General features: G+C 53.1%; 1 protein-coding gene across 2 annotated transcripts in view; it reads right to left on the reverse strand.

Annotated features, from left to right (window-relative positions):
* KIF3C (kinesin family member 3C) overlaps positions 1 to 21,939 on the reverse strand; it is a 41,670-nt gene extending 19,731 nt beyond the window's left edge. The window contains exon 1 of one of the 2 annotated variants that reach the window (XM_081903952.1): positions 20,188 to 21,939. In XM_081903952.1, coding sequence (XP_081760078.1) covers positions 20,188 to 21,597 — 1,410 coding nt within the window. In that variant the 5' untranslated portion in view covers positions 21,598 to 21,939. The remainder of the gene's footprint in view (positions 1 to 20,187) is intronic. The other variant, XM_081903951.1, reaches the window with a different exon arrangement.
* Between the last annotated feature and the right edge of the window lie 233 nt (positions 21,940 to 22,172).

The following is a 22,172-nucleotide window of genomic DNA, read 5'->3' on the forward strand; positions in this document are numbered from 1 at the left end:
TGGGGATCGCAGAATCATATGGTCATCCAGACCAACCTCCTGCAATGCGGGAATCGCAGCTGAAAAAGCCCTGGCCGGTGGGCATCCAACCTCTGCGTGGAAACCTCCAGGGAAGGAGAGTCCAAGACAGACGGTCCATTCCGTTGCCAAATGGCTTTTCCTGCCAGACAGACTGCTTTTGCTCCACTGCACACATGTAAAGTTCTGGGAGGGATGCAGGTGGCGCTGTGGTCTAAACCACTGAGCCTCTTGGGTTTGCCGATCAGAAGGTCGGCAGTTCGAATCCCCGCGACAGGGTGAGCTCCCATTGCTCGGTCCCTGCTCCTGCCAACCTAGCAGTTCGAAAGCACGCCAGAGTGCAAGTAGATAAATAGGTACTGCTCTGGTGGGAAGGTAAACGGAGTTTCTGCGCGCTGCTCTGGTTCGCCAGAAGCGGCTTAGTCCTGCTGGCCACATGACCCGGAAGCTGTACGCCAGCTCCCTCGGCCAATAAAGCGAGATGATCGCCGCAACCCCAGAGTCAGCCACGACTGGACCTAATGGTCAGGGGTCCCTTTACCTTTACCTAAAGTTCTGGGAGGGATGCGGGTGGTGCTGTGGGTTAAACCACAGAGCCTAGGACTTGCCAATCAGAAGGTCGGCGGTTCGAATCTGCACGACGGGGTGAGCTCCCTTTTCTCGGTCCCTGCTCATGCCAACCTAGCAGTTCAAAAGCACGTCAAAGTGCAAGTAGATAAATAGGTCCCGCTCCAGCAGGAAGGTAAACAGCATTTCTGTGCGCTGCTCTGGTTCGCCAGAAGCGGGTTAGTCATGCTGGCCACATGACCCAGAAGCTGTACGCCGGCTCCCTCAGCCAGTAAAGCAAGATCATCGCCGCAACCCCAGAGTCAGCCACGACTGGACCTTAATGTTCAGGGGTCCCTTCACCTTTAAAGTTCTGGGATGCTCCTGAATCCCTCCCACAAAATACAGAGAATCTGGAGGTTCCCATAGTCTAAGCAGCTTCCTATATTCCAAGGAAGGGAATCTGCAGCTCTCCAGAAGGTTGTTGGACTCCAACTCCCAGCGGCCTCAGCCAGGGTGGAAGACTTCCTTAAAGGGAGAATCATGAAGCATATCGAAGAACAAGGCTTGCCGAAGCAGAACCAGCATGGCTTCTGCAAGGGTAAGGAAACCCTGTCTCGTGTCAACAAGCAAATAGATGGAAGGTGATGCAATTGGCCTCAGCCTTTCAAAAAGCTTTGGACAAAGTTCTTCACCGAAGACTGAGTAAGCTCAACAGCTATAGAAGGATTCTTGTGCATCAGTAAGTGGTTAAGAAACATGAAGCAGAGACTAGGAACATCTTCCCTGAGCAATCTGCTCCAGCCCCGAGGTCTCACTTCTGGTCACCACCAGTTCAGACTGGTATGAAGGAACAGAGTCAGGACACCTCCAGAGTCAGGGAGCGGAGGTGCTGGCCCATACTGAGAGAGAGGGGTTTGTGCAATCCACTTTAAAGAAGAAACAAATGTTCTGCAGTTTGGAAAATGATGAGGGAAACACATTGCAAAATGTTGGATGAACAAATGAGTAACGAGAAGACATCAGAACACCTCTGTTATAAGAATTCAAATATAAAATAAACGTTCATAAATGTACAAGGCAAACACATACGTAAGTATATAAACCACGTCTCTGAAAGAGTGCGGGAGAGCAATCCTAGAACCATTTTGACTCTCCCAAATGGACCTCAATATATTTCTCTGCAAGGAGGGAGGAAATGGAGAAAGCCTTCCCTTTGTCTTTTTGCTTGCAACTCCTGTCTTAAGGGCGTATTTGTGTATGAATAAGGAGAGCCTGTGACCTGGATTCAGGAACTGAAGTATTAACCATCACCAAAGAATGGCCAGGCTGCCCAGGTGATGCAATCAGGTTGGGCCAGGCTGCCCAGGTGACCATTATCAGGTATCCTGGCAGACAGGAGTTCTGCTGTAGATGCCTCCTCCTGTGATGTATGTATGATGTTTTGGGAGGTGGTCTTGGGCTACAGGGTGGGCAATTTCAATAGTCTATATAAGAGCTTGCACACCATTGTTCTGGGTTCCTCCTCCCTCCTGCGTGGGGTGAGTGAAGACCCTGTTGCAACAGATCAATAAAGATCAGGCTTCCTAGCTGCTTTGCTTCTCAATATTCTCTGCTTGACCTCTGTTATTTTCTCCTACTGATAGAGAACCCACGTAAGGACTCTATATGGGCTCTGGAATACCCCATAAAGGAAAAGGAGAAGCATTTTTTCTTATAACACCCCCAAACCAAATGAGGAGGGATGCTCATTGTCATATAATCCACTGCCCTTAGTGACACAAAACCCCCATAAAAGTGTGCGGTCTAAAATTGTGCACCAAAAATTCCTCTCCTGCGGACTCCACCCACATCAGCTTCTCACGATGGGCTTTATTAAAGCAAAAAGGCTAATTGAACAGTGTCTGAAGGACTTAGAGCAACAGAACAATCTGGCCATTATAAAGAAACTCTGTCCTTGGTATGCCTTCTTTTCCCCCCTCTCAGTTTGATTCCCTGGCACCATATTTGTATAAATTAACCATCCCAAAATACAGACGTGCCTTCACACTGGCCAGATTGGATGTAATGCCCTCTGCCGTACTTGAAGGCAGAAGATACCAAAAGATTCCAACTGAGAAACGACTCTGCCCATGTGCAGATGGCAGAGTGGCTCATGCTCTCCTGTCCTGTGCCCTTTACAAAGACCAGAGGAATGAGATCATCACCCCACTCCTACTCCCAGGCCGCCCATCTGCGGCCACATTGTTCTTTCTTTTATCAGATCAAAATGATCAGGCAGCAGCAAAGGTTGCTAGGTTGATCCAGTGGCGTAGCGTGGGGGGTGCAGGGGGGCCAGCCGCACCAGGCACAACATCTGGGGGTTAGGGTTAGGGTGTGCAAATCCACGGGTTAGGGTGTGCAAATCCACGGGTTAGGGGGTGCAAATCCACAGGTTAGGGGGTGCAAATCCACGGGTTAGGGGGTGCAAATTACTTGCCTTGCCCTGGGTGCTGACAACCCACACTACGCCACTGGGTTGATCAAGCGTGCAATAAGATTAAGGGCCACTAAATGAACAATAATCTTGGTCATTTGATTGTCCTTTTTACCCATTGTTGTCTTTTTAATTGTATACAGTGGTACCTCAGATTAAGTACTTAATTCATTCCGGAGGTCCGTTCTTAACCTGAAACTGTTCTTAACCTGAAGCACCACTTTAGCTAATGGGGCCTCCTGCTGCCGCCACACCGCCGGAGCATGATTTTTGTTCTCATCCTGAAGCAAAGTTCTTAACCTGAGGTACTATTTCTGGGTTAGTGGAGTCTGTAACTTGAAGCGTATGTAACCTGAAGCGTATGTAACCTGAGGTACCACTGTATATTGCTTGTTTTATGTTGCTATGGCTGTTGGCTAATGCGAATAAAGTTTATCTATCTATCATTGTCATATAACCACTCCACAAACACATCAGAATGAAGGCTTAATAAGGATGTTGTCCAGAGGAGCCCCCGGTTCCATCTGCTGACTCTAGCAAGTTCTTGCATCAAGGGAGCAGGGTAATGTTTTGCCTTCAGAGAAGGAGGGTCTGTGTGCAGATATGCTGACAATTTTCAAATAAAAGGATGATGGAAAGATGAGGAAGTGGGGAACTGCTGTTCAGCCCCTCTGCCGGGGAAAAGATGTGCAGCAGTGAGTTTAAATTGCAACTAGGTAGATTTCGCCGATCCATTAGGGCAAACTTCCCGTCCAACAGACGTGCAATCCCATTAAACTGAGCCCTTGGAGGTAAACCAATTTCTGCATATTGTAATCTGTGGGATTATTGCTGCTACGGTCCAACTCGGCTCACCAGCAAAATAAGCTTTCTTTGGAAATTGCCCACCTTGGATGAAACAGCTGCTTGCGCAAGACAGACACTTCCAGACACGGCCACTCGAGGAAGCGAGGGAACAAAAAGTCCCACCGGTCTCTGGGGATAAATTCCTGGAGGGTGAGAGTGTTTGGAGTGCTACTCATCTGTGAATTTACTTGCTTTATTTAAAAAATTGTTTCGCTTGAAACACCACCTGGCGGACTGAGGAACAGCTGGACATGATCCTGGACTGAGCATTTTGAATAATCTTTATATACGTTATCGGCCGATGGACCATCAGAAGTCCTCCTTATTTCTTTTTCTTATCTCTCTTTTAATCTTTCCCTTCCAAGATTTCTGGTTTTGGGGGTTTTCCCGTGCTCTCTACCCAGATTCATGTTTTGTTATGTCTTTTGAGGCCCGCTAAATGAAAATACACGCAAGGAGGAGATGGATGGATAGATGGATGGATGAAGGCCCCTCTGTGAGCGGCATGGAAGGGTGGGGGGCCGCTGGGGGAAGAAAGCAATGAGGCCTCCTGACCGCCTTTCGCTGCTCGCTGGCTGCAAGCTCAGGGGGCCTACTGCTCTAGATACCCTGCATCTAGCACACTTATATAGGTCACCACATGCAGCCAATGCGCTTCCGTTGGCAGGGCTGTAACTATTTCTCGCTCCCCCCCACTGGCTACTCTATGCATCGAAGCCTCCCTCCCTCCTTCCCAGGGGGTGCTTCCCGGGGCAGGCGGGTGTTGCGGGGGTGTGTGTGTGTCTTGAAAGGGTTTCTGCCCGCCTCTCCTCCTTGCCTGCATTGCAATTTCACCGACATCTGGCTCTGGGGAGGCCTCTGCGGCAGGAGCAGGCTAACTAAATGGATTAAAGAGTGAAACTGGAAACCGCCGGCACCACATGCCGCCATAAACACACCTCTGCCAATTACACACTTATTTGCACTTAGAGGCACACTCACAGAGGAAGCCTGGCACTAAGAGACCCAGCACATGCGCCATCTGCTCTGGAGGAGACCCAAAGGAATCCATCTCACAAGGCGAACATGCACATCGTTCCGTAACAAGTTTCACAAGGATGCATTAAAAGGAGAAGAAGGAGAGTTTGGATTTGATATCCCACCTTTCACTCCCTTTAAGGAGTCTCAAAGCGGCTCACATTCTCCTTTCCCTTCCTCCCCCACAACAAACCCTCTGTGAGGTGAGTGGGGCTGAGAGACTTCAGAGAAGTGAGACTGGCCCAAGATCACCCAGCAACTGCACGTGGAGGAGCAGGGAAGCGAACCTGGTTCTCCAGATTACGAGACTACCGCTCTTAACCACTACACCACACTGGCTCTCGGGGAAGAACAGCATCAGGCCAGTGGCCCATTGAGTCCAGCATCCTGTTCAATAAGGTGCTCCAAAGAGGACTGCTGCAAGGATTCAAGCACCATGCCACCTCTCCAGTGTTAGAAATCAGCCAGGCGCCAGGTGCATTTTGCACCAGGCGCAGGTCTGATGGCAACCGCATGGAGATCTCTGGGTGCCAGGCTGCCAAATGGGGAAAGCAAAGAGTTGCTTAGAGATGGACTCGAAATATTTTCCTTGAAGCTTGATTATGTTTTATTCTGGATTGTTTTACGGGAGCCCCGTTCGCAACCTCAAAAGAATGCAACTCGCATCTGCATGTGTGCAGGTTGTGATTCGCCGCTTCTGCGCATGCCGTGACGTCATTTTGTGCGTTTGCGCATGTGTGAGCGGCGAGACCTGGAAGTAACCCTTTCCGGTGCTTCCAGGTTGCGCGGGACGCAACCTGAAAACACACAACCTGAAGCGAACGTAACATGAGGTGTGACTGTATTTGATGTTTTAACGTGCTTATAAACCGCCTTGAGACTTGTTCTTTCAAATACAATACGGTATAGAAATGAAAACAACAACAACAACAACACTTCTCTGCAATACAAAAAAACATAGGCACCTAGGCATTCGACATACCCTCCAACATTCCTCCTATGAAAATAGGGACGTCCCATCCCATAACCATAATTTTACTATTTATACCCCACATATCTTACTAGGTTGCCCCAGCCACTCTGGGCAGCTTTCAACATATATAAAAACGTAACAAAACATGAAACATTCAAAATCTCCCCTATATAGAGCTGCCTTCAGACGGCTCGGGGGTCAGATAACTCCATACACTCCAACATTTCTCCGATGAAAATAGGGACGTTCTAAGGAATAGCGGGACATTAAATCAGAAACCGTGATGGCTTTTCTATATAATAATAATAATAATAATAATAATAATAATAATAATAATAATAAGTTTTATTTATATCCCGCCCTCCCCAGCCAAAGCCGGGCTCAGGGCGGCTAACAACACTAAAACAGTACAACGTTATAAAACATTATAAAAATGAATTAAAATCAAAATTGATGGCAACCATAAACTAAAGTTTTGTAAAGATTGCCAAAGGAGGGAGTCAGGCTGTGCCCTGACCAAAGGCCAGGTGGAACAGCTCTGTCTTACAGGCCCTGCGGAAAGATGTCAAGTCCTGGAGGGCCCTTGTCTCTTGTGACAGAGCATTCCACCAGGTTGGAGCCGCAGCCGAAAAAGCCCTGGCTCTAGTTGAGGCCAGCCTAACCTCTCTGTGGCCTGGGATCTTCAAGGTGTTTTTGTTTGAAGACTGTAAGTTCCTCTGTGGGGCATACCAGGAGAGGCGGTCCCGTAGGTACGGGGGCCCTAGAGACGTCCCTGGAAAATAGGGACACTTGGAGTTTCTGATTCCATTTTGGCGACCATAACCTAAGTTTAGGGTGCCATTTGGCAATTCATTTATATATCTGACTTTCTAACACTGCGACTCGCCTCCTGTGGTTTCCAGGAACTGCGATTCAGAAGCGTTTCCTGCCTCTGAAGGTGGAGGCAGAGCAGAGTAGGCACTGAGAGCCTTCTCCTCCTCCGTGAATTTGTCTAAAGACAAAAGACACACACTCTCTTCCCCTCTCTCCCTGGCAGTACAATAGGACCGTGGGCAGGAGGTTTAGGCATTGCCAGTCTGCATGAAGCGACCGTGTTGTGTTTTTGGAACAAAAGCATAACTGCTGCTGTCATAATTGGAACAAGCTGGGGTGTCTCTCTGTGTGAGTGCGTGTGCATGTCTCTTTTCCTGTGAACAGACACGATCTTTGGGTGGTGGAGTTGCGGGAGGGGAGCTGCTTCCGATTATCAAGGCCCAGAGAGTAGTTTGGGATGAGTGCTGGTCCAGAGAGCCTTCCTGCAGTGGGGAGAGATATCTATATTTCCCTTATTCTTTTTTAATAAAAGGTTCTCTTGGATTGGTCGGAGAAGAACAATCCTTCAGAAAAGGAGATTTAAGAACAAGCAAAAAGCAAACCGGATGGCTCAATTTCTTTTCCTCCTAAATTCTCCACAATTCTGCAATGGTTTGGATTGTTTTTAAAACTCAAAAGGGTCTCCGTCCTCCAGAGCCATGCCCCCTTGTGTGCCCTTTTCCCTGACAGACACATTTTTGCTTTCGCAAGCAATGCTTGCTAACACCACCATTGCATCTACAGTTATTGTCACCACCGTTCACATTTTACGCACCTTCCCCCCGCTGCACACATTTCTGTGTGGTTTTGTCTTATCTGGTCGGGAGCCACATCACAAAATCTGGAGAAGTGAGAATTCCAAAGGCCAGCTGCCAAGGAGTCGGGAAGGCAAATGGAACAGGATTTCTTCCCTGCGCTGAATTTCAAGAGCTCTCCAGGATTTCCGGCAAGAGTTTTTTCCCAGTCCTCCCTAGAGAAACGGGTGTGGGGCAGGGTGTGGGGTGTGGGGGGAGTGAACCTGGGACCTCTCTGCATTCAAATGGTGTGCTCCACCCACTGGACCACATGGCCCTTGTGCAATCCAGGGGTCATGTTTCAGCATTCTCTGTGGTGTGGAAGTGCATCCTGGGCTTTTCAAAAAACGCTTCTCAGTTCAACAGAGGGCTGACTATTTCTCATCTTCTCATCTCTCTTCCTTCCCCTCCTCCCTCCTAGATTGAGAGACTCAGACAATATTAAATGCTAAATGATGCCTTGTGGTTGGTAGTCTGGGGATCATCTGGAGGGGATGACGAACAGCCCCCGTCAGGGACTCCTCTTTGTCTTCCATTACTCGAGAAAGCTTTTCATCCATCAAACAGGGACCAATAAATTGGGGTTCCCCTCCCTTTCTGTCTTTTTAAAACATTATCTCATGCTTTGTTTCCATTCCCACTTCTCCCCCTGGAATATATTGGAGGAAGCACCCTTGAAAGAAGCATCCTCAGCCAGACCACCCAAAGAATCACAGCATTTTAGAGTTGGAAGGGACCCTGAGGGTCATCTAGTCCAACCCCGATATGTAGGGATCGCAGCCATCCAACCTGTTTAAAAACCTCCCCTGAAGGAGAACCCACCACCTTCTGAGGTCACCTGGTTCACTGCCAAGCACCTCTTGCCATCAGAAAGTTCTGCCTAATATCTAGGGGTGCCTGTGATGGAATTGCCTTGGGGGGGGGGTTAGGAGGCAATGGGGGAAATGACTTTGGAAAGCTGGTTTCACGGGATCAAGTTCATCAGTTTTGTTGAATTAACTAAGCTAAATAGTTTTAACGGGATTTTGAATCCATGTGGAATTCATCGTTCTGAATTTTGTGGTTTTGCCATCTGCCTTGGTGCATGATGCTATTCTGAATGATGCTTTCCGTGGGTCAGGCGCTGGGGGTGAGTTTATGGAACCAAGGTTCATGTCAGTACTCCTTTCAACCAATGTCAGAGACGTGGCTCAACTGGGCTAGGCGACTGGAGCACTTTCAGAGACCTTTCAGTCCTGGAAAACAGGTCCCAGTGCACTGGACCCACAACTGTGCATTGTGAGCATCAGACCCAGCGGAGTATAAATAACGCGGAAGCTAGCTGTGAAGCATAACTCCTTTTATTTCTAATAGCTACTACAAACTAACGAACTACTGGCTTGCATGAGTGTTACAGCTCCCACTCAGCCATCTAGTCACTACATAGATAAGACTCTCTCCACACACAGAGTCAGGCAATCAGTCAAGAGCAGTTTCTGCCCCCTCCTTTCTCAAAACATCATATCAGGAGATTCTGGCAATGGGAGGGGTGAAAATATCAAACATCTCCCCCTTTCCATACCAACAATTGCAGAACACATTTGCAATTTATGTACATATACAGCGAATTAAAGCTCTGGTTTTCCCAGTAGTGATGTATGGAAGTGAGAGCTGGACCATAAATAAGGCTGATCGCGGAGAATTGATGCTTTTGAATTATGGTGCTGGAGGAGACTCTTGAGAGTCCCATAGACTGCAAGAAGATCAAACCTCTCCATTCTTAAGGAAATCAGCCCTGAGTGCTCACTGGAAGGACAGATCCTGAAGCTGAGGCGCCAAGACTTTGGCCACCTCAGGAGAAGAGAAGACTCCCTGGAAAAGACCCTGATGTTGGGAAAGATGGAGGGCACAAGGAGAAGGGGACGACAGAGGACGAGATGGTGGGAGTGTGTTCTCGAAGCTACCAGCATGAGTTTGACCAAACTGCGGGAGGCAGTGGAAGACAGGAGGGCCTGGTGTGCTCTGGTCCAGGGGGCACGAAGAGGCGGATGCAACTAAACAACTGGACAACAACCACACAATGAGTTGCTCCCTGTTAACAACTTTGGTTACTGCATTGGCAGGTCTTTCTTTCCCTGGCATATAGGACACTTTCACAATTCCTTTCTGGATGCATTATCTAGCTCAGTGAAGCTTAATCTGTAGATATTTTGTTCTCTGTTTGCATCCTTCAGAGTGGAGCAACGCTATACAAGCTTTATTGTCCTGATAGACCAAGCAGCTCTTGCCATCAGAGAGTTCTCCCTGATATCTAGGGCTGCGTGTTATATGGAATTACCTTGGGGGTGTGCTAGGAGGAAACGGGGGAAATGACTTTGGAAAGCTGGTTTCACGGGATCAAGTTCATCACTTTTGTTGAATTAACTAAGCTAAATAGTTTTAACGGGATTTTGAATCCATGTGGAATTCATCGTTCTGAATTTCAGGGTGTTGCCATCTGCCTTGGTGCATGATGCTATTCTGAATGATGCTTTCCCTGGCGCAGGGACTGGGGATGAGTTGATGGAACCAAGGAAGGGATCTAAAGCAGTTTGGGAACACTTCTCTTCCCTGAAGCAAACTAGGATCATTAGGTAGGATGGTGGAGAGCTCCAAGCAGCGCCAGCAGACTCCCCTGCCAGCCAGCCAGCCCTGCCTTGAGATTTCGCAGCACCCTTGGGCAACTTACGACACGAGTGACCTCGTTGCGCTGTTGCCCGTGTGCAAAAATGGGAGAGGGGCTGCATGCTCACAAAGCAGCCACCCTCGAAAGGACGCGGCCGTAACTGAGACGGCGTGGAATTAATTTCCCAGATATTACAGGCCCTTGGGTCGCTCTCCGCCTATTACGCCAGCTCCTCTTCATATCATGCTGATAACATTGTGGAAAATTACTTCCAGCCTTTCAAAGGGCACTCCCTGCTTTCAGGCAGAAATGACCCCGGGTCTGAGCTCATCATCAGCTCGGATACTCTGGCAAGGCAAGCAAGCGCTGCCGACATTTCCTTGCAGCTGAGGCTGCCCAAAGAGCTCCTTTGATTGACACCACCTCCCCAGACCCAGGCAGGGGAGGCGACCGGCACTGCCACGCAGGGAGTGGCCTTAGGCCAGGTCAGACCGTTCTGGGCCTACCCAGCTCAGCAGCGCTTAGGACACTGGTCAGCAGAAGCTCTCAAGGGTTTCGGACAGGGCAGGGGGTGGTGGCCAGCCTTAACCCAGAGACGCCGTGGGGGCTGAGCCCAGGACCCTCTGCAGGCAAGCAGCTATCAGTCCGGCCGGCCACTCTACCATCATCATCATCTATTATTTGTACCCCACCCATCTGACTGGGTATCCCCAGCCACTCTGGGCGGCTTCCAACAAAGATTAAAAATACATTAAAATGTCACACATTAAAAGCTTCCCTAAACAGGACTGCCTTCAGATGTCTTTTTAATGTCAAGTAGTTGTTTATCTCTTTGACATCTGGTGGGAGGGAGTTCCACAGGGCGGGTGCCACCACTGAGAAGGCCCTCTGCCTGGTTCCCTGTAGCTTTGTTTCTTGCAGTGAGGGAACCACCAGAAGGCCCTCGGCACTGGATCCCAGTGTCTGGGCAGAATGATGGGGGTGGAGATGCTCCTTCAGGAGCAGGTCAGCAATAATCACATGGCATAAGTGGAGCCAACTCTTTATTAATGGAAACAAGGTCTACTCAGGAGGCCAGGCCTAGAGCACAGCAGCTCATCCCAGGAGATCTTGCCCGTATGGGGCAGTAGTGGGGACTGAGGTTCCCTGCCTTCCCTCAGCTGCCTCACTCTCCTCCCCCACCGCAGGCCCTTCCCAAGGAATCTGAGACTATGCCCGTGTCTCTGTCTTTGCTCCCCCTGCTTCATATCTCTCCTGGTCTTGGGAGACCAGTTGGGAGGAGAGCTTGTTGCAGCAGGAGGGGAAGACCCCCTGGCTTCTTCACCAGCCTGACTGATTTCTGCCTCTTGGCCTCCTGCTTTAACTGCTGCCTCTGAATCTGCACTGCTCTCTGCTACAGACTCTTCCTGCTCACTGAATCCTGTTGCCTCTTCTGCTTCCGGCACCTTCTCCTCCCAGTCTGCTCCCTCTGACCAGGCAATATCACCCCACCACCAACCCCCTGGCTCTGAGCCTTCTTCCTTTGGGGGTTTTATTGGGGGTTCCCCAACTGGTGCCCTCCCACCACTCCTCAGCATCCAGCCAGTCCAGGACATCAACTTTCCATGGGCCACCGGCCAGCGGAGCAAGGTTGTCCTGCATGGAGGGTGGCATCACAAAAGAAGACCTCCTGGTCTCCTGCCCACTCTGGGCATGAAGGGAGGAAGCTGGCTCTGGGGTGTGTGTGTGTGTGTGTGTCGGGGTGCAGATGACTGCCAACTTGTGATTTGGGAATTCTAAGCCAAGAGAGCAACCACCACAGCTCCCTTTTGTGGGGCGAAGATGAACATGGGGAGCTATGGTAACGGATCCTGCCTAAATGCCACCAAAGGAGGTGCCTTGCAGATCTTTGCTCTGGAGAAGAGAATTCCCTGCAATGATGCTCAGCGGAGTCGGTTGCCGGGCAACAGGTTCTCCTCCCACCTTTTCCCTCCGGAGATGCTCTGCTCAAAGATCTCTCGTGTTGACAAATGCTTCTTCCTACTCTCCAGCCCCCAAGATCTCCCTGTGTTGATGTTGTGGTCTCTGGACTTGCATGGTACCGACAGCCTGGACGAACTGCAAGGCAGGGCCACAGATCCTCCTGCCCCCCCCCCGCCAATCATGTACCCACACTGCACACCATCAGTGTGCGTTAAGAGCAGCCGCTGGGGGCCAGAGAGGAAGGTACAGTAGAGAGAGAGGAGGTTGGAGGACCATCTGCCAGGGGTTCCTGCATTGCCGGGGTTGGACTAGATGACCCTTAGGGGTATCTTCCAATTCTATGGTTCTGTGAAGCAGCTAGCCAGGCCAGGCATCTTGGCTCAGTGGGCCTGACCGATGGGGCTCTCAGGTTGCTCCTTCCATGGGGCTGCATGTACCTCTTGCATGTACACAAAACAAAACAGAGCAAGGGAAATGTGAATTCTGCAACCTGAGCCATCCCTTGCACCATTTGTTCTGCAGTTCTTATTCCTTCCCAGCATTGCTGATGGCAGGAAACGCCCTCGGCCACCTGAGAACCCGGCTCAGCCCTGCCTCCTCTGGGAGGAAGGGAAAGGGGAATGTCAGCGGCTTTGAGACTCCTTTGGGTAGTGATAAAGCGGGATATCAACTCCAAACTCTTCTTCTTCTTGACACCAGCTCTCGGTTCTCAAGCCCCACTTTCCCACCAAAGAGAAGCTGACCTTCTCAAGAGGCCTGGCTGGGATGATGCCCTCCACAGCATCCTGCGCTTCCGCTCTGCTCCTCCACAACCGCAACGCTCCGCGCACGCTTCCTTGCAGGAAGGAGGGAGCAAAATATGAGCAGAGCCGAAAGCTGTCCAACAACAACAGCCTTCCGTTTGAATGTCAGCGAGATGGAGGGGGGGAGGAGGAGATGGGCTTTGTTGCCCAGCACTGTCCCCCCCCCCCATCCTCTCCCCCTTCCCGCTGCCATTATCAGGATGCTACCACTGCCTCCTCCACCAGACTGTTCTGCCAGGAAGAATCACATCTCCCAAGCCTCACAGAGTCGTTCCCGGAGGAAGCCTACCAGTACGACTCTCGCCCCATTCGCTGTCAAAATTAGGTCAGGCGCCTCTCACAATGGTGTTTCTCAAGATCCCTGCTCAGAAATGATTTCTCCGTAACATGGTAGTAAGAATACACACACACACACACACACACACACACACACACACTTTTTTGCAAAATAAAAAGCACACCATTGTCATCAGTGCCACAAATCCTGCAAATGGAAAACAAACACATCTTAACACCTGAGCCACAGATGGGGGGAAAAGAGGCTATGGGAAAAGAGAAAGTATTTGTTGATTTTTCAAACTCTTTGCTGACAAGCTCTTGTTATTCCAAGTAGAGAACCTGCTCTGTGTGGAGGGGAGGTTTTTAAGCAGAGGCTGGATGGCTGTCTGTCATGGATGCTCTAGCTGAGACTCTAGCATTGGACGGGGTTGGACTGGATGACCCTTGGGGGTCTATTCCAACGCTATGATTCGAAGGACCCGGGTTCATCCCCTGCATGCTCCGCCCTACTTAGCCACTGGCCTATAACCCTGGAGCGCAGCTGCCAGTGGCAAAACACAGTCCCAGGTTAAGGGGATTTTTGGCTTGCAAGGACCTTCGTCGCTCCAGGCACCCGACCGCTTGGCCCTTCAGAGTCCTCGGCACTGTGGAGGCCGGCGGAACGCATTGCGCTTGTTTTGTTTTGCCCCTGAACATTCCCCCTGTGAAAGGCAGCCTTTTGCGGAGGCCGCTTTGCCCACCACAGAGGCTTACAGCTGGCTTCTCATCAGCTCACCTACGGCGAGCAGCAAGCATCCCCAGGGGAGCAGCAGGGGATTCACGTTCCTCCAGCCAGGGAACCCCTTCACACTTCCCCGTGAAGAAGCCTCCTGTCCTCCCTCCCTCCCCAGCCCAGGTTGGCAGCAGCTCCAGAGAAGTGGCCCTACTCTGAGTCAGGCACTCAGTGTTCCATCCTCTGCAAGGCCTGGATCCGTTACCTTTGTTTTCTTTGTGAAATCTATATTCCCCCCCCTTCTCCCCAATGAGCCTCTGGATTGGCTGTCTCAAGGACTGGGCCCGGGGGCTTCTCCTAGGACCTTAGGGTGAAGGGTGGGCAATTAATTAAGCAGGGCTGCCCTTGAAGCTGACCCAGAAACTCCAGCAGGTGCAGAATGCCTTGGCGAGGCTCCTCACGGGGTCCCTGCCATGGGATTGCATTCATCCAGTGCTTTACCAGCTGCACTGGCTCCTGGTGGAGTACAGGGTCAGGTTTAAGGTGCTGGTTTTGACCTTTAAAGCCCTATGTGGCCTAGGACCCTCGTACCTACGGGACCACCTCTCCTGGTATGCCCCACAGAGGACCTTACGGTCTTCAAATAAAAACATCCTGAAGGTCCTGGGCCACAGGGAGGTTAGATTGGTCTCAACTAGGGCCAGGGCCTTTTCAGCACTGGCCCCGACTTGGTGGAACGCTCTGTCCCAAGAGACCAGGGCCCTGCGGGACGTGACATCTTTCCGCAGGGCCTGCAAGACAGAGCTGTTCCACCTGGCCTTTGGTCTGGACTCGGTCTGACCCTTATGCTTCCCTCCCCTTACGGTTTTGACTTTTTAAACGAGGCTGCATTTTAAATTGCATTTTAACCTGTATTTTAATTTTTTTTTCCTGTTTTGTTTTTCCTGTAATTTTACTGGTGTTAGCCGCCCTGAGCCTGGCTCTGGCCGAGGAGGGCGGGGTATAAATAAAATTATTATTATTATAGTTGGAGGAGGAAACACATGTTTCCGGGGGGGGGGGACACACCTGACATGGAAATCCTTGGGGCATTGGCTTGACACTGCATCATTGACTTCCTAAACATGCACTGCAGGGGGTTGGACTAGATGGCCCTATGGGTCCCCTCTGACTACAATTCTGTGAGGCATTAAACTATATTTGGAGCTGGTCACTTGGGGCTCCTGGCAGCCTCTTCACCCTCCTGTCCAGGGGGCGGGGGCAGATGAGCCCTCCCCATCTCCCCCTGCCAGGAGAAGCCCATAATATTCATTCATTCACCGTGTTTCTCTCTCACGTTTGCCTCCCAGAAGCCCCTGGTCCTCCCCTTCCTCACTGAATGCCCACAACCACCCTGTGAGGTGGGCAGGGCCAAAAGTATGGGACTAGCCCAAGGTAAGCTCCATGGCTGAGCAGTGATTCGAACCCGGGTCCCTCATGTCCGACACTCTGAACACACTTACTCTGCTTCTCCCCACACCGTGGGGGCTGAGACAGGGCAGCTCCCATGGCGGGGTGTGTGTGAAGATGACACACCCAACCAGCCCAGATAGGGGTCTGGGAAGCTGGAGGGCTGTTGGAGCCCCACTGGTTTCCCTGCATGACCCCCTTCCCAACCTTCTCTTCGAAAAGCCGCCTCCATCGCCATCCAAAGACAAGGGGGCCCTTGATTCCCAAGGCTCAACCCACGCCTGCCCCTCGCTAATGGCATTGTCCTTGTTCACTGGGGGGGGGGGGAGCGACAGTGCCGGACAGAGGGGGCCATTCATGCAGGCTCTGCCCCCCTTCCTGTGCAGCTGCAAGGGGTCAGCCGGATGCAGCAGGCTCCCTCTGGAAGCTGAAGCAAGGATGAGCCTGGCCGAGCCCAGAAACTACAAGCAAGAGAGTGCCCCTGGGCATGTGCAAAGGGTGCGTCTCTCACCACTGAGCAACCGCTGCCAGGATCCAGAGATGGGTTCCAGGATAGCAGGAGATCTGGGAATGTCGCAAGGTGAAATGTTGGTGGCAAGGAAGGCCCCACTCTGTACCCCACCAAAACAATCCCTGACAGGCAGCCACCCAACCTCTGCTTGAAGACCTCCAAGGAAGGAGAGGTCATCACCGTTCCACTGTCGGACAGCTCTTGCCCCCAATAAGGTCTCCCTGATGTTCAACCAGAATCTCCTTTCTTGTGAGCTGTGAGTTCGAGTCCTGCCCTCCGGAGCAGGAGAAAGCAAGCCTGTTCCCTCTTCCATGGGGCAGCTCTTCAGACAGGTGAAGATGGCTCTCTTGTCCCCTCTCAGCCTCCTCTTCTCCAGGCTAAATATCACTCTTTGCACTCATATTGGAAATATGCGGATGTGTTGACAGTGGGTGAGGCCTAATCCTTTGCCCTGCCGCAGTCCCAGTGGAAACTTCCACCCTCCTACCTGAGAAATGCTTTGGCAAGGAAGACCACTGGCCACAGAACTCGCTTCCCCAAGATTTGCTGTGGCTCATTAGCCCCTCTCCAAGGTCCCAAGGGCAGACCTAATCGAGGGCCAGTTTTTGCACTCTGCACGTGCTCTGAGCTCTACCTCAGTAGGCGTGCCACCCTGTCTCCCACCCTGCCTTCTCCCCTCGCAAATCCACAGAGGGGCTCAGCTTTCAGTGCCAAGATGACTCCCAAGAAGAACCTAGAAGAGAGTGCCTCTGGGCATGTGCAGAGAGGACTGTCCCCACACCAGTGAGCAGAGCCAAATGGAATCCCTCTCCAGCGAAGATTCAGGGAAGTTTCTCCAGCCCTCAAAAACGTCGCATTCAAGGGGATTTTTTTCTGTCATGCAACAGACCCTTTTGCAAAGAGGAGATTGGAGAAGCAGGATCGTGACTCTCCCTGCTTAAGGGAATGGGTGGAGGTTGTCAAGGGAGTCAGTGCGCGCTTAAATTCACCCTCATCCTGTAGGGCTTCTGGGAGTGTGAAGAGAGAAGCCGCGATTAAGTGTGCCTAGGTCCTAGGTCCGTTGCAGTGGTTACTTGGCCAAGATGGGCCAGTGGTTTGCGCATGCTCAGAGGCATGATTCCGCCTCCTAGGCCCCAGGACTGAGAACAGGCTTTGAGTCCTGGGTGCAGGTTGTGTGGCTGAGCTCCTGCTCTGTTCTGGTTCAGGCTGAGCCCCCCAGGCAAGCCCCTGGGAGTTGTGGGGAGACAGGGGAGGACAGACCTGGCAGGGTCCCAACGAGGCAGAGCTCATGTGGACGGTCCACAAAGGGGGCCCAGGGGGAAACACTCTGCCCATGCTCGGAGACACCCTCTTTGTTATGAGGCTGTCACATCCAGGTCCGTCTTTACTTGAGGGTGCAAGGGGTGTGGGGCACCTGGGCGCCAAATTCTGGGGAGCTCCAGTAACTCGTTGCTGAAGCCGCCTAAGCTCTTAACTATCTAAAAGGCAAATGTAAAGGGACCCCTGGCCGTTAGGTCCAGTCGCTGACGACTCTGGGCTTGTGGCGCTCATCTCGCTTTACTGGCCGAGGGAGCCAGCGTACAGCTTCCGGGTCATGTGGCCAGCAGGACTAAGCTGCTTCTGGCGAACCAGAGCAGCGCACGGAAACGCCGTTTACCTTCCCGCTGGAGCGGTACCTATTTATCTACTTGCACTTTGACATGCTTTTGAACTGCTAGGTTGGCAGGAGCAGGGACCGAGCAACGGGCGCTCACCCCGTCACAGGGATTCAAACCGCCAACCTTCTGATCGGCAAGCCCTAGGCTCTGTGGTTTAACCCACAGTGCCACCCGCGTCCCCTTAACTATCTTCCTGTTATGAAATAATCAAGCTTAAAAAAACAAAATACATATATACCTAGGTATTACCAAAATGTATACCTACTGTTTCACTTAAGGACTTTTGACTTTGTGCGCTTATTTACCAAAGACGCGATGCACCAGCGCTTGTCATTCACAACAGCAGCGCTTCTCAGACTCAACGACGGCACTTGTCATTCCCAAAGGCGCCGCACACACGAAATTAACTAAATTTGGGGTGCTGGGTGGATCTTTGCACCCCGGCGGTGCATATGCTAAAGACTGCTCACATGATCAAATTAAGCCATGGCCTACACACGCGTCCGAAGACAAGAGGTAGAGCGGGGGTGTGGAATAGGATTTCTCGGAGGAGAATGTGATCTACATTCATCTTTTAATTATTGCTGCTCTCCCTCCAAGGAGGCATGGGGAAGGCGGAAGGGTCTCACACAAACCCACACCTTTTATCCTCACAACGGCCTCCTGAGGTAGGCCAGCCTGGGCGAGAGCAAGCGGCGCAAGGTCACGCAGTGAGCTTCCTTGAGGGTAAGTGTCTCCGCCTGGCTCTCCCTGATCTAGCAACTTTTAAAATGCTGCGTTTGTTTTGGGCGGGGGAGCAGGCCAGCCTGGGACCCAGACTCTGCTGCTATCAGCACGAAATTGTGCTGGGTTTCAGGAGAAGCAGGACTAAGATGTGGAGATACGCTTCAGAGACTGTGGGGCGCTCCGAGAAATTAACAGACATAATTAGGACCATAATTTGATCTTTTTGATTTAAGTTTTTTTATTTTCATTGAAGTATTATGATTGGATATTTAATTGGATGTTTTTTATTGGGAAATCAATAAAAATGATTTAAAAAGAAAGAAATTGTGTGGGGTTTCTGCAGAACTGGATCCTTGTATTCTCTGGGAGAGGGGGGGCACTTCAGTGGGTCAGAGCAGGGCTCTCCGGGAGTGGAGTCCGACCGCTGAGACCCCGGCCTTCTCTCCTGGACCTCCCTGTAAACTTGGGCTTGTGCCCTCCAGCGCCACCCCAGAGAGGACAGCACAGAGCCTGTCTCACGGTGGCCGGCGCCCCATGGCAGGTCTCTGTCACCAGAGCGGGCTGGAGGCCAAGTCTTGGGCTGGGGGGGACAGTGCTGGGAAGCCAGAGACACACCCTCATCCACGAGGGGCTCCTCCCTGCCACCCACCCCTGGGGGCGGGGGGGTGGCTGACTCAGGGTGTCACACTGTGCATGTCCACAGCCAAAGGCAGGTCCAGGGGAGAGGAGCCCCTAGCTGCACCCCAGACCCATTTATTTGCACAGGGTATCCATCTGGGAGGGGGGGGTTTAGGTGCCAAAATTGAGGGGCTGCGGGAAAAGAAGATGCCACAGGCAGGGAGGCAGCGGCGGTGGCTTCTGTCAACAGCCACTTGGAGAGACAAAAGGAGACCCCCTTGGACGGGCAGGGGGGTCCTCTTAGCCGGCTCCCTTCCTGCCTCGGGCTGGCCAATGCGTGCGCAGGAGGTCACCTCCACACGGGGAGGGATGTGGCGGTTTCTGCGCGGCTGCTTTTGTTGTGTGGCGGGAGCTGATTAGCCCCGGACCCCCTCCTGGGCTTTGTTGCCCCCTCGGCTCAGCCACTCCCACTGCGAGGAGGCCAGATGGAGGAGCCTCTGACAGCCCCTGCAAAGGAATCTCAGACGTGACAGCGCAGAAACCGAGGCAGCAGGCCCAGCCGCCACTGCGGCCAGCGCAAGCCGGACACCCAGGTGCAGGGCCCAGCAGGCGGAACGTGAGCCGCGGGTCCCCGGAGCTGCCGGGTGCAGGATCCCACCATTCCTCAGATAGTTAACATCCCCAGGACCACGGACAGTCAGCACTGGGAACCAGAACACGGCTTCACCTCCGATGGAAGGGAGAGCGTTGGGAGGGGAAGTGGGCAAGGCTGCCAAAGGGCTGCCTTCCTTCAACCATCGTGCATGTGGCCTTGAAGACAGCCTGGATGTCCTTTGCAGAGTCTTTGTCCCACCCCCCTGCTCGCTCATCTGAGTAATGGGCCTGGATACACTTGAGGGAGCTGGGTATGTTTAGCCTGGAAAAGAGGAGACTGAAAGATGAAATGAGAGCCATCTTCAGATATGGAAGACAGTGCAAGCTTGTTTACTCCTGTTCTGGAAGGAAGGACCCCAACAAATGGGTTAAAATGACAATGGAGTAGGTTCAACATGAGGAAGAACCTTCTGACAACAAGAGATGTTCAGCAGTGGAACGGTCTCCCTCAAAAGGTGGCCTTAAACAGAGGCTGGGCAGGGGTCTGTCAGCTATGATCCCTGCATTGCAGGAGGTTCGTAGGGTCCCTTCAAACTCTACCATTCTACAATTCCATGCACACAAGGCCCAGCCTTGCAGGGCTGGTGTGGGGGCTGCGCAGTCGCTGCATGCATGTGCAAAGCGCCACCTAGAAACAGCCGAGCCTTACCTTGTACTTTGTGGCCAGGAGTTGCGTGGCCTCCTGCTCCTTCCGCAGCTCCTCGATCATCTTCTCCTTCTCCTGCAGCAGCTTCTGCTTCTCCTCGCTCACCAGGCTGTGGTCGTCCTGGATGGCTGCCTTCTCCTCCTCCAGCCTCTCCTCCTGCTCCTTCAGGTAGTTCTTCATGTCCTTCTCCAGACCCCCGTCCTCCTCTCCATCCTCCGCCTCGGGGGTCCCTTCCCCTCCGGCCGACTTCTTCCTCCGGCTGTTCCTCCTCCTCTTCTTGCTGAGCATCCCTCTCTTCTCCAGCTGGGCCTTCAGTCGGGTGATCTCCTCCTGGAACTCCCGCAGGAGTGTGTCCTTGGGGTCCTCATTGACCCGCGGCTTGTTCTTGATGTTCTTGGCCCTGTTGGCGAAGCGCAGCGTGGAGAGGCTCTCGTCGTAGCTGTGCGAGGCCGGGCCCAGCGTGGCCACCATGATGGTCTTGGCGTTCCCGCCCAGGGAGTCCTGCAGCAGGCGGGTGAGCTTGGAGTCCCGGTAGGGGATGTGGGTGCTCTTGCCGTCCACCAGGGCCGAGATGACGTTGCCCAGGGCGGAGAGAGACAGGTTGATCTTGGAGGCCTCCTTGGGGCGCTCCCCCTGGGTGCCCATCTTGCTCTGGCGCTCGCTCCCGGCCAGATCCACCAGGTTCAGCTTCCCCACGCGGATGTGGTCCTCTCCGTCGGGCCCCTCCTCGCTGCACTCCACCGTGATGACGAAGATGGCGTGCGAGCGGGAGCTGTACTCGTTCATGTTGGTGCTGCCGACCGAGCGTGCCTGGTTGCCCAGGTTCATGACGTGCTCAATCTCCTTGACGTTCTTGGTCACAAAGGAGGAAAGGTCCTTGATGTAGACGCCAGTCTCCGGGTTCTCCTTCAGCTCCATCTTCTTGCTCTGGTCCTTGGCCAGCAGATCCCGGATCTCCTCCTGGTAGATCTCCAGGTAGGAGGCCCTCACCAGGTACTGCTGGTTCTGTGAGCGGGAGATGTGGGTGAAGATGTGCTCAAAGGAGATTGGGATGACGCCCCTCTTCTCCGGGTCGGCCCAGGCGCCTTGCATGGTGTAGGTCTTGCCCGTGCCCGTCTGCCCGTAGGCGAAGATGGTCCCGTTGAAGCCCTGCAGCACTGAGTCGATCAGCGGGCGCACGGTCTCATCGTACAGGTCGGCCTGCTTGGAGCTGGCGTCGTAGACTGCGTCGAAGGTGAAGGTCTTGGCCAGCTCCCCCGGGGAGGCCTTGGGGTTCCGGATGGTCACCTGCCCCAGCTTGACGTCCAGGTCCAGGATCCGTTCGTAGCCTGCCGCCTCCTCCTTCCGGTGCATCGGCCGGCAGCGCACCACCACCTTCAGGGCCTCGCTGCTCTTGGGCGGCCGGGTGGCCATGGCGCCTCCCTTGCCCCTGGCGGGCTCCCCCTCGACCTGTGGCTGTCAGGGGGGCGGGCTGGGCATGGGGGCTTCTCCTCCCTGGGGCTGCTGCTGCTGCTGCGACACTGGCACCGCTGCTGACAGGAGGCTGCTGCGGCGGTGGCGGCTAGCGGTCCCCTCGCTGGGCACAATGGATGCGGCTAGGCGTGACCCGCTCCGGGCATCCCGCCGCAGCCCTGGAGCGCCCTGGGCCACCCATCCTGGCGCATCCCGCCGCTGGGCAAGGCTGGGCTGGGCTGGGGGGGGGGAGATCTTCAGCCCTCCCCTCTTGTTTTGGAGCGCGGGGCTGGCTGGCTGGCTGGCTGGCCTCGCCTCCTACCTTCGCTCGGGCAAGCTGGCTGCCTGGCTGCCCGCCTAGTGCCCGCGCCTCCTCCCGAGGTGACCCACCGGCGGTTCCAGGCGGCGTGGCGGCCGGGCAAGGCTCCGGGCTCCCCGGGCGGGAGCCTCATTCATTGCAGCTCAGCAGAAGCAGCTGCTGCCTCCGCGGATGCGAGAGAATGAAGGAGCAAAACAGGAGGGAGGGGCGAGATGCT

The sequence above is a fragment of the Podarcis melisellensis genome (genome assembly GCF_964234715.1).
Source record: "Podarcis melisellensis genome assembly, chromosome: 3".
Taxonomy (NCBI): domain Eukaryota; kingdom Metazoa; phylum Chordata; class Lepidosauria; order Squamata; family Lacertidae; genus Podarcis; species Podarcis melisellensis.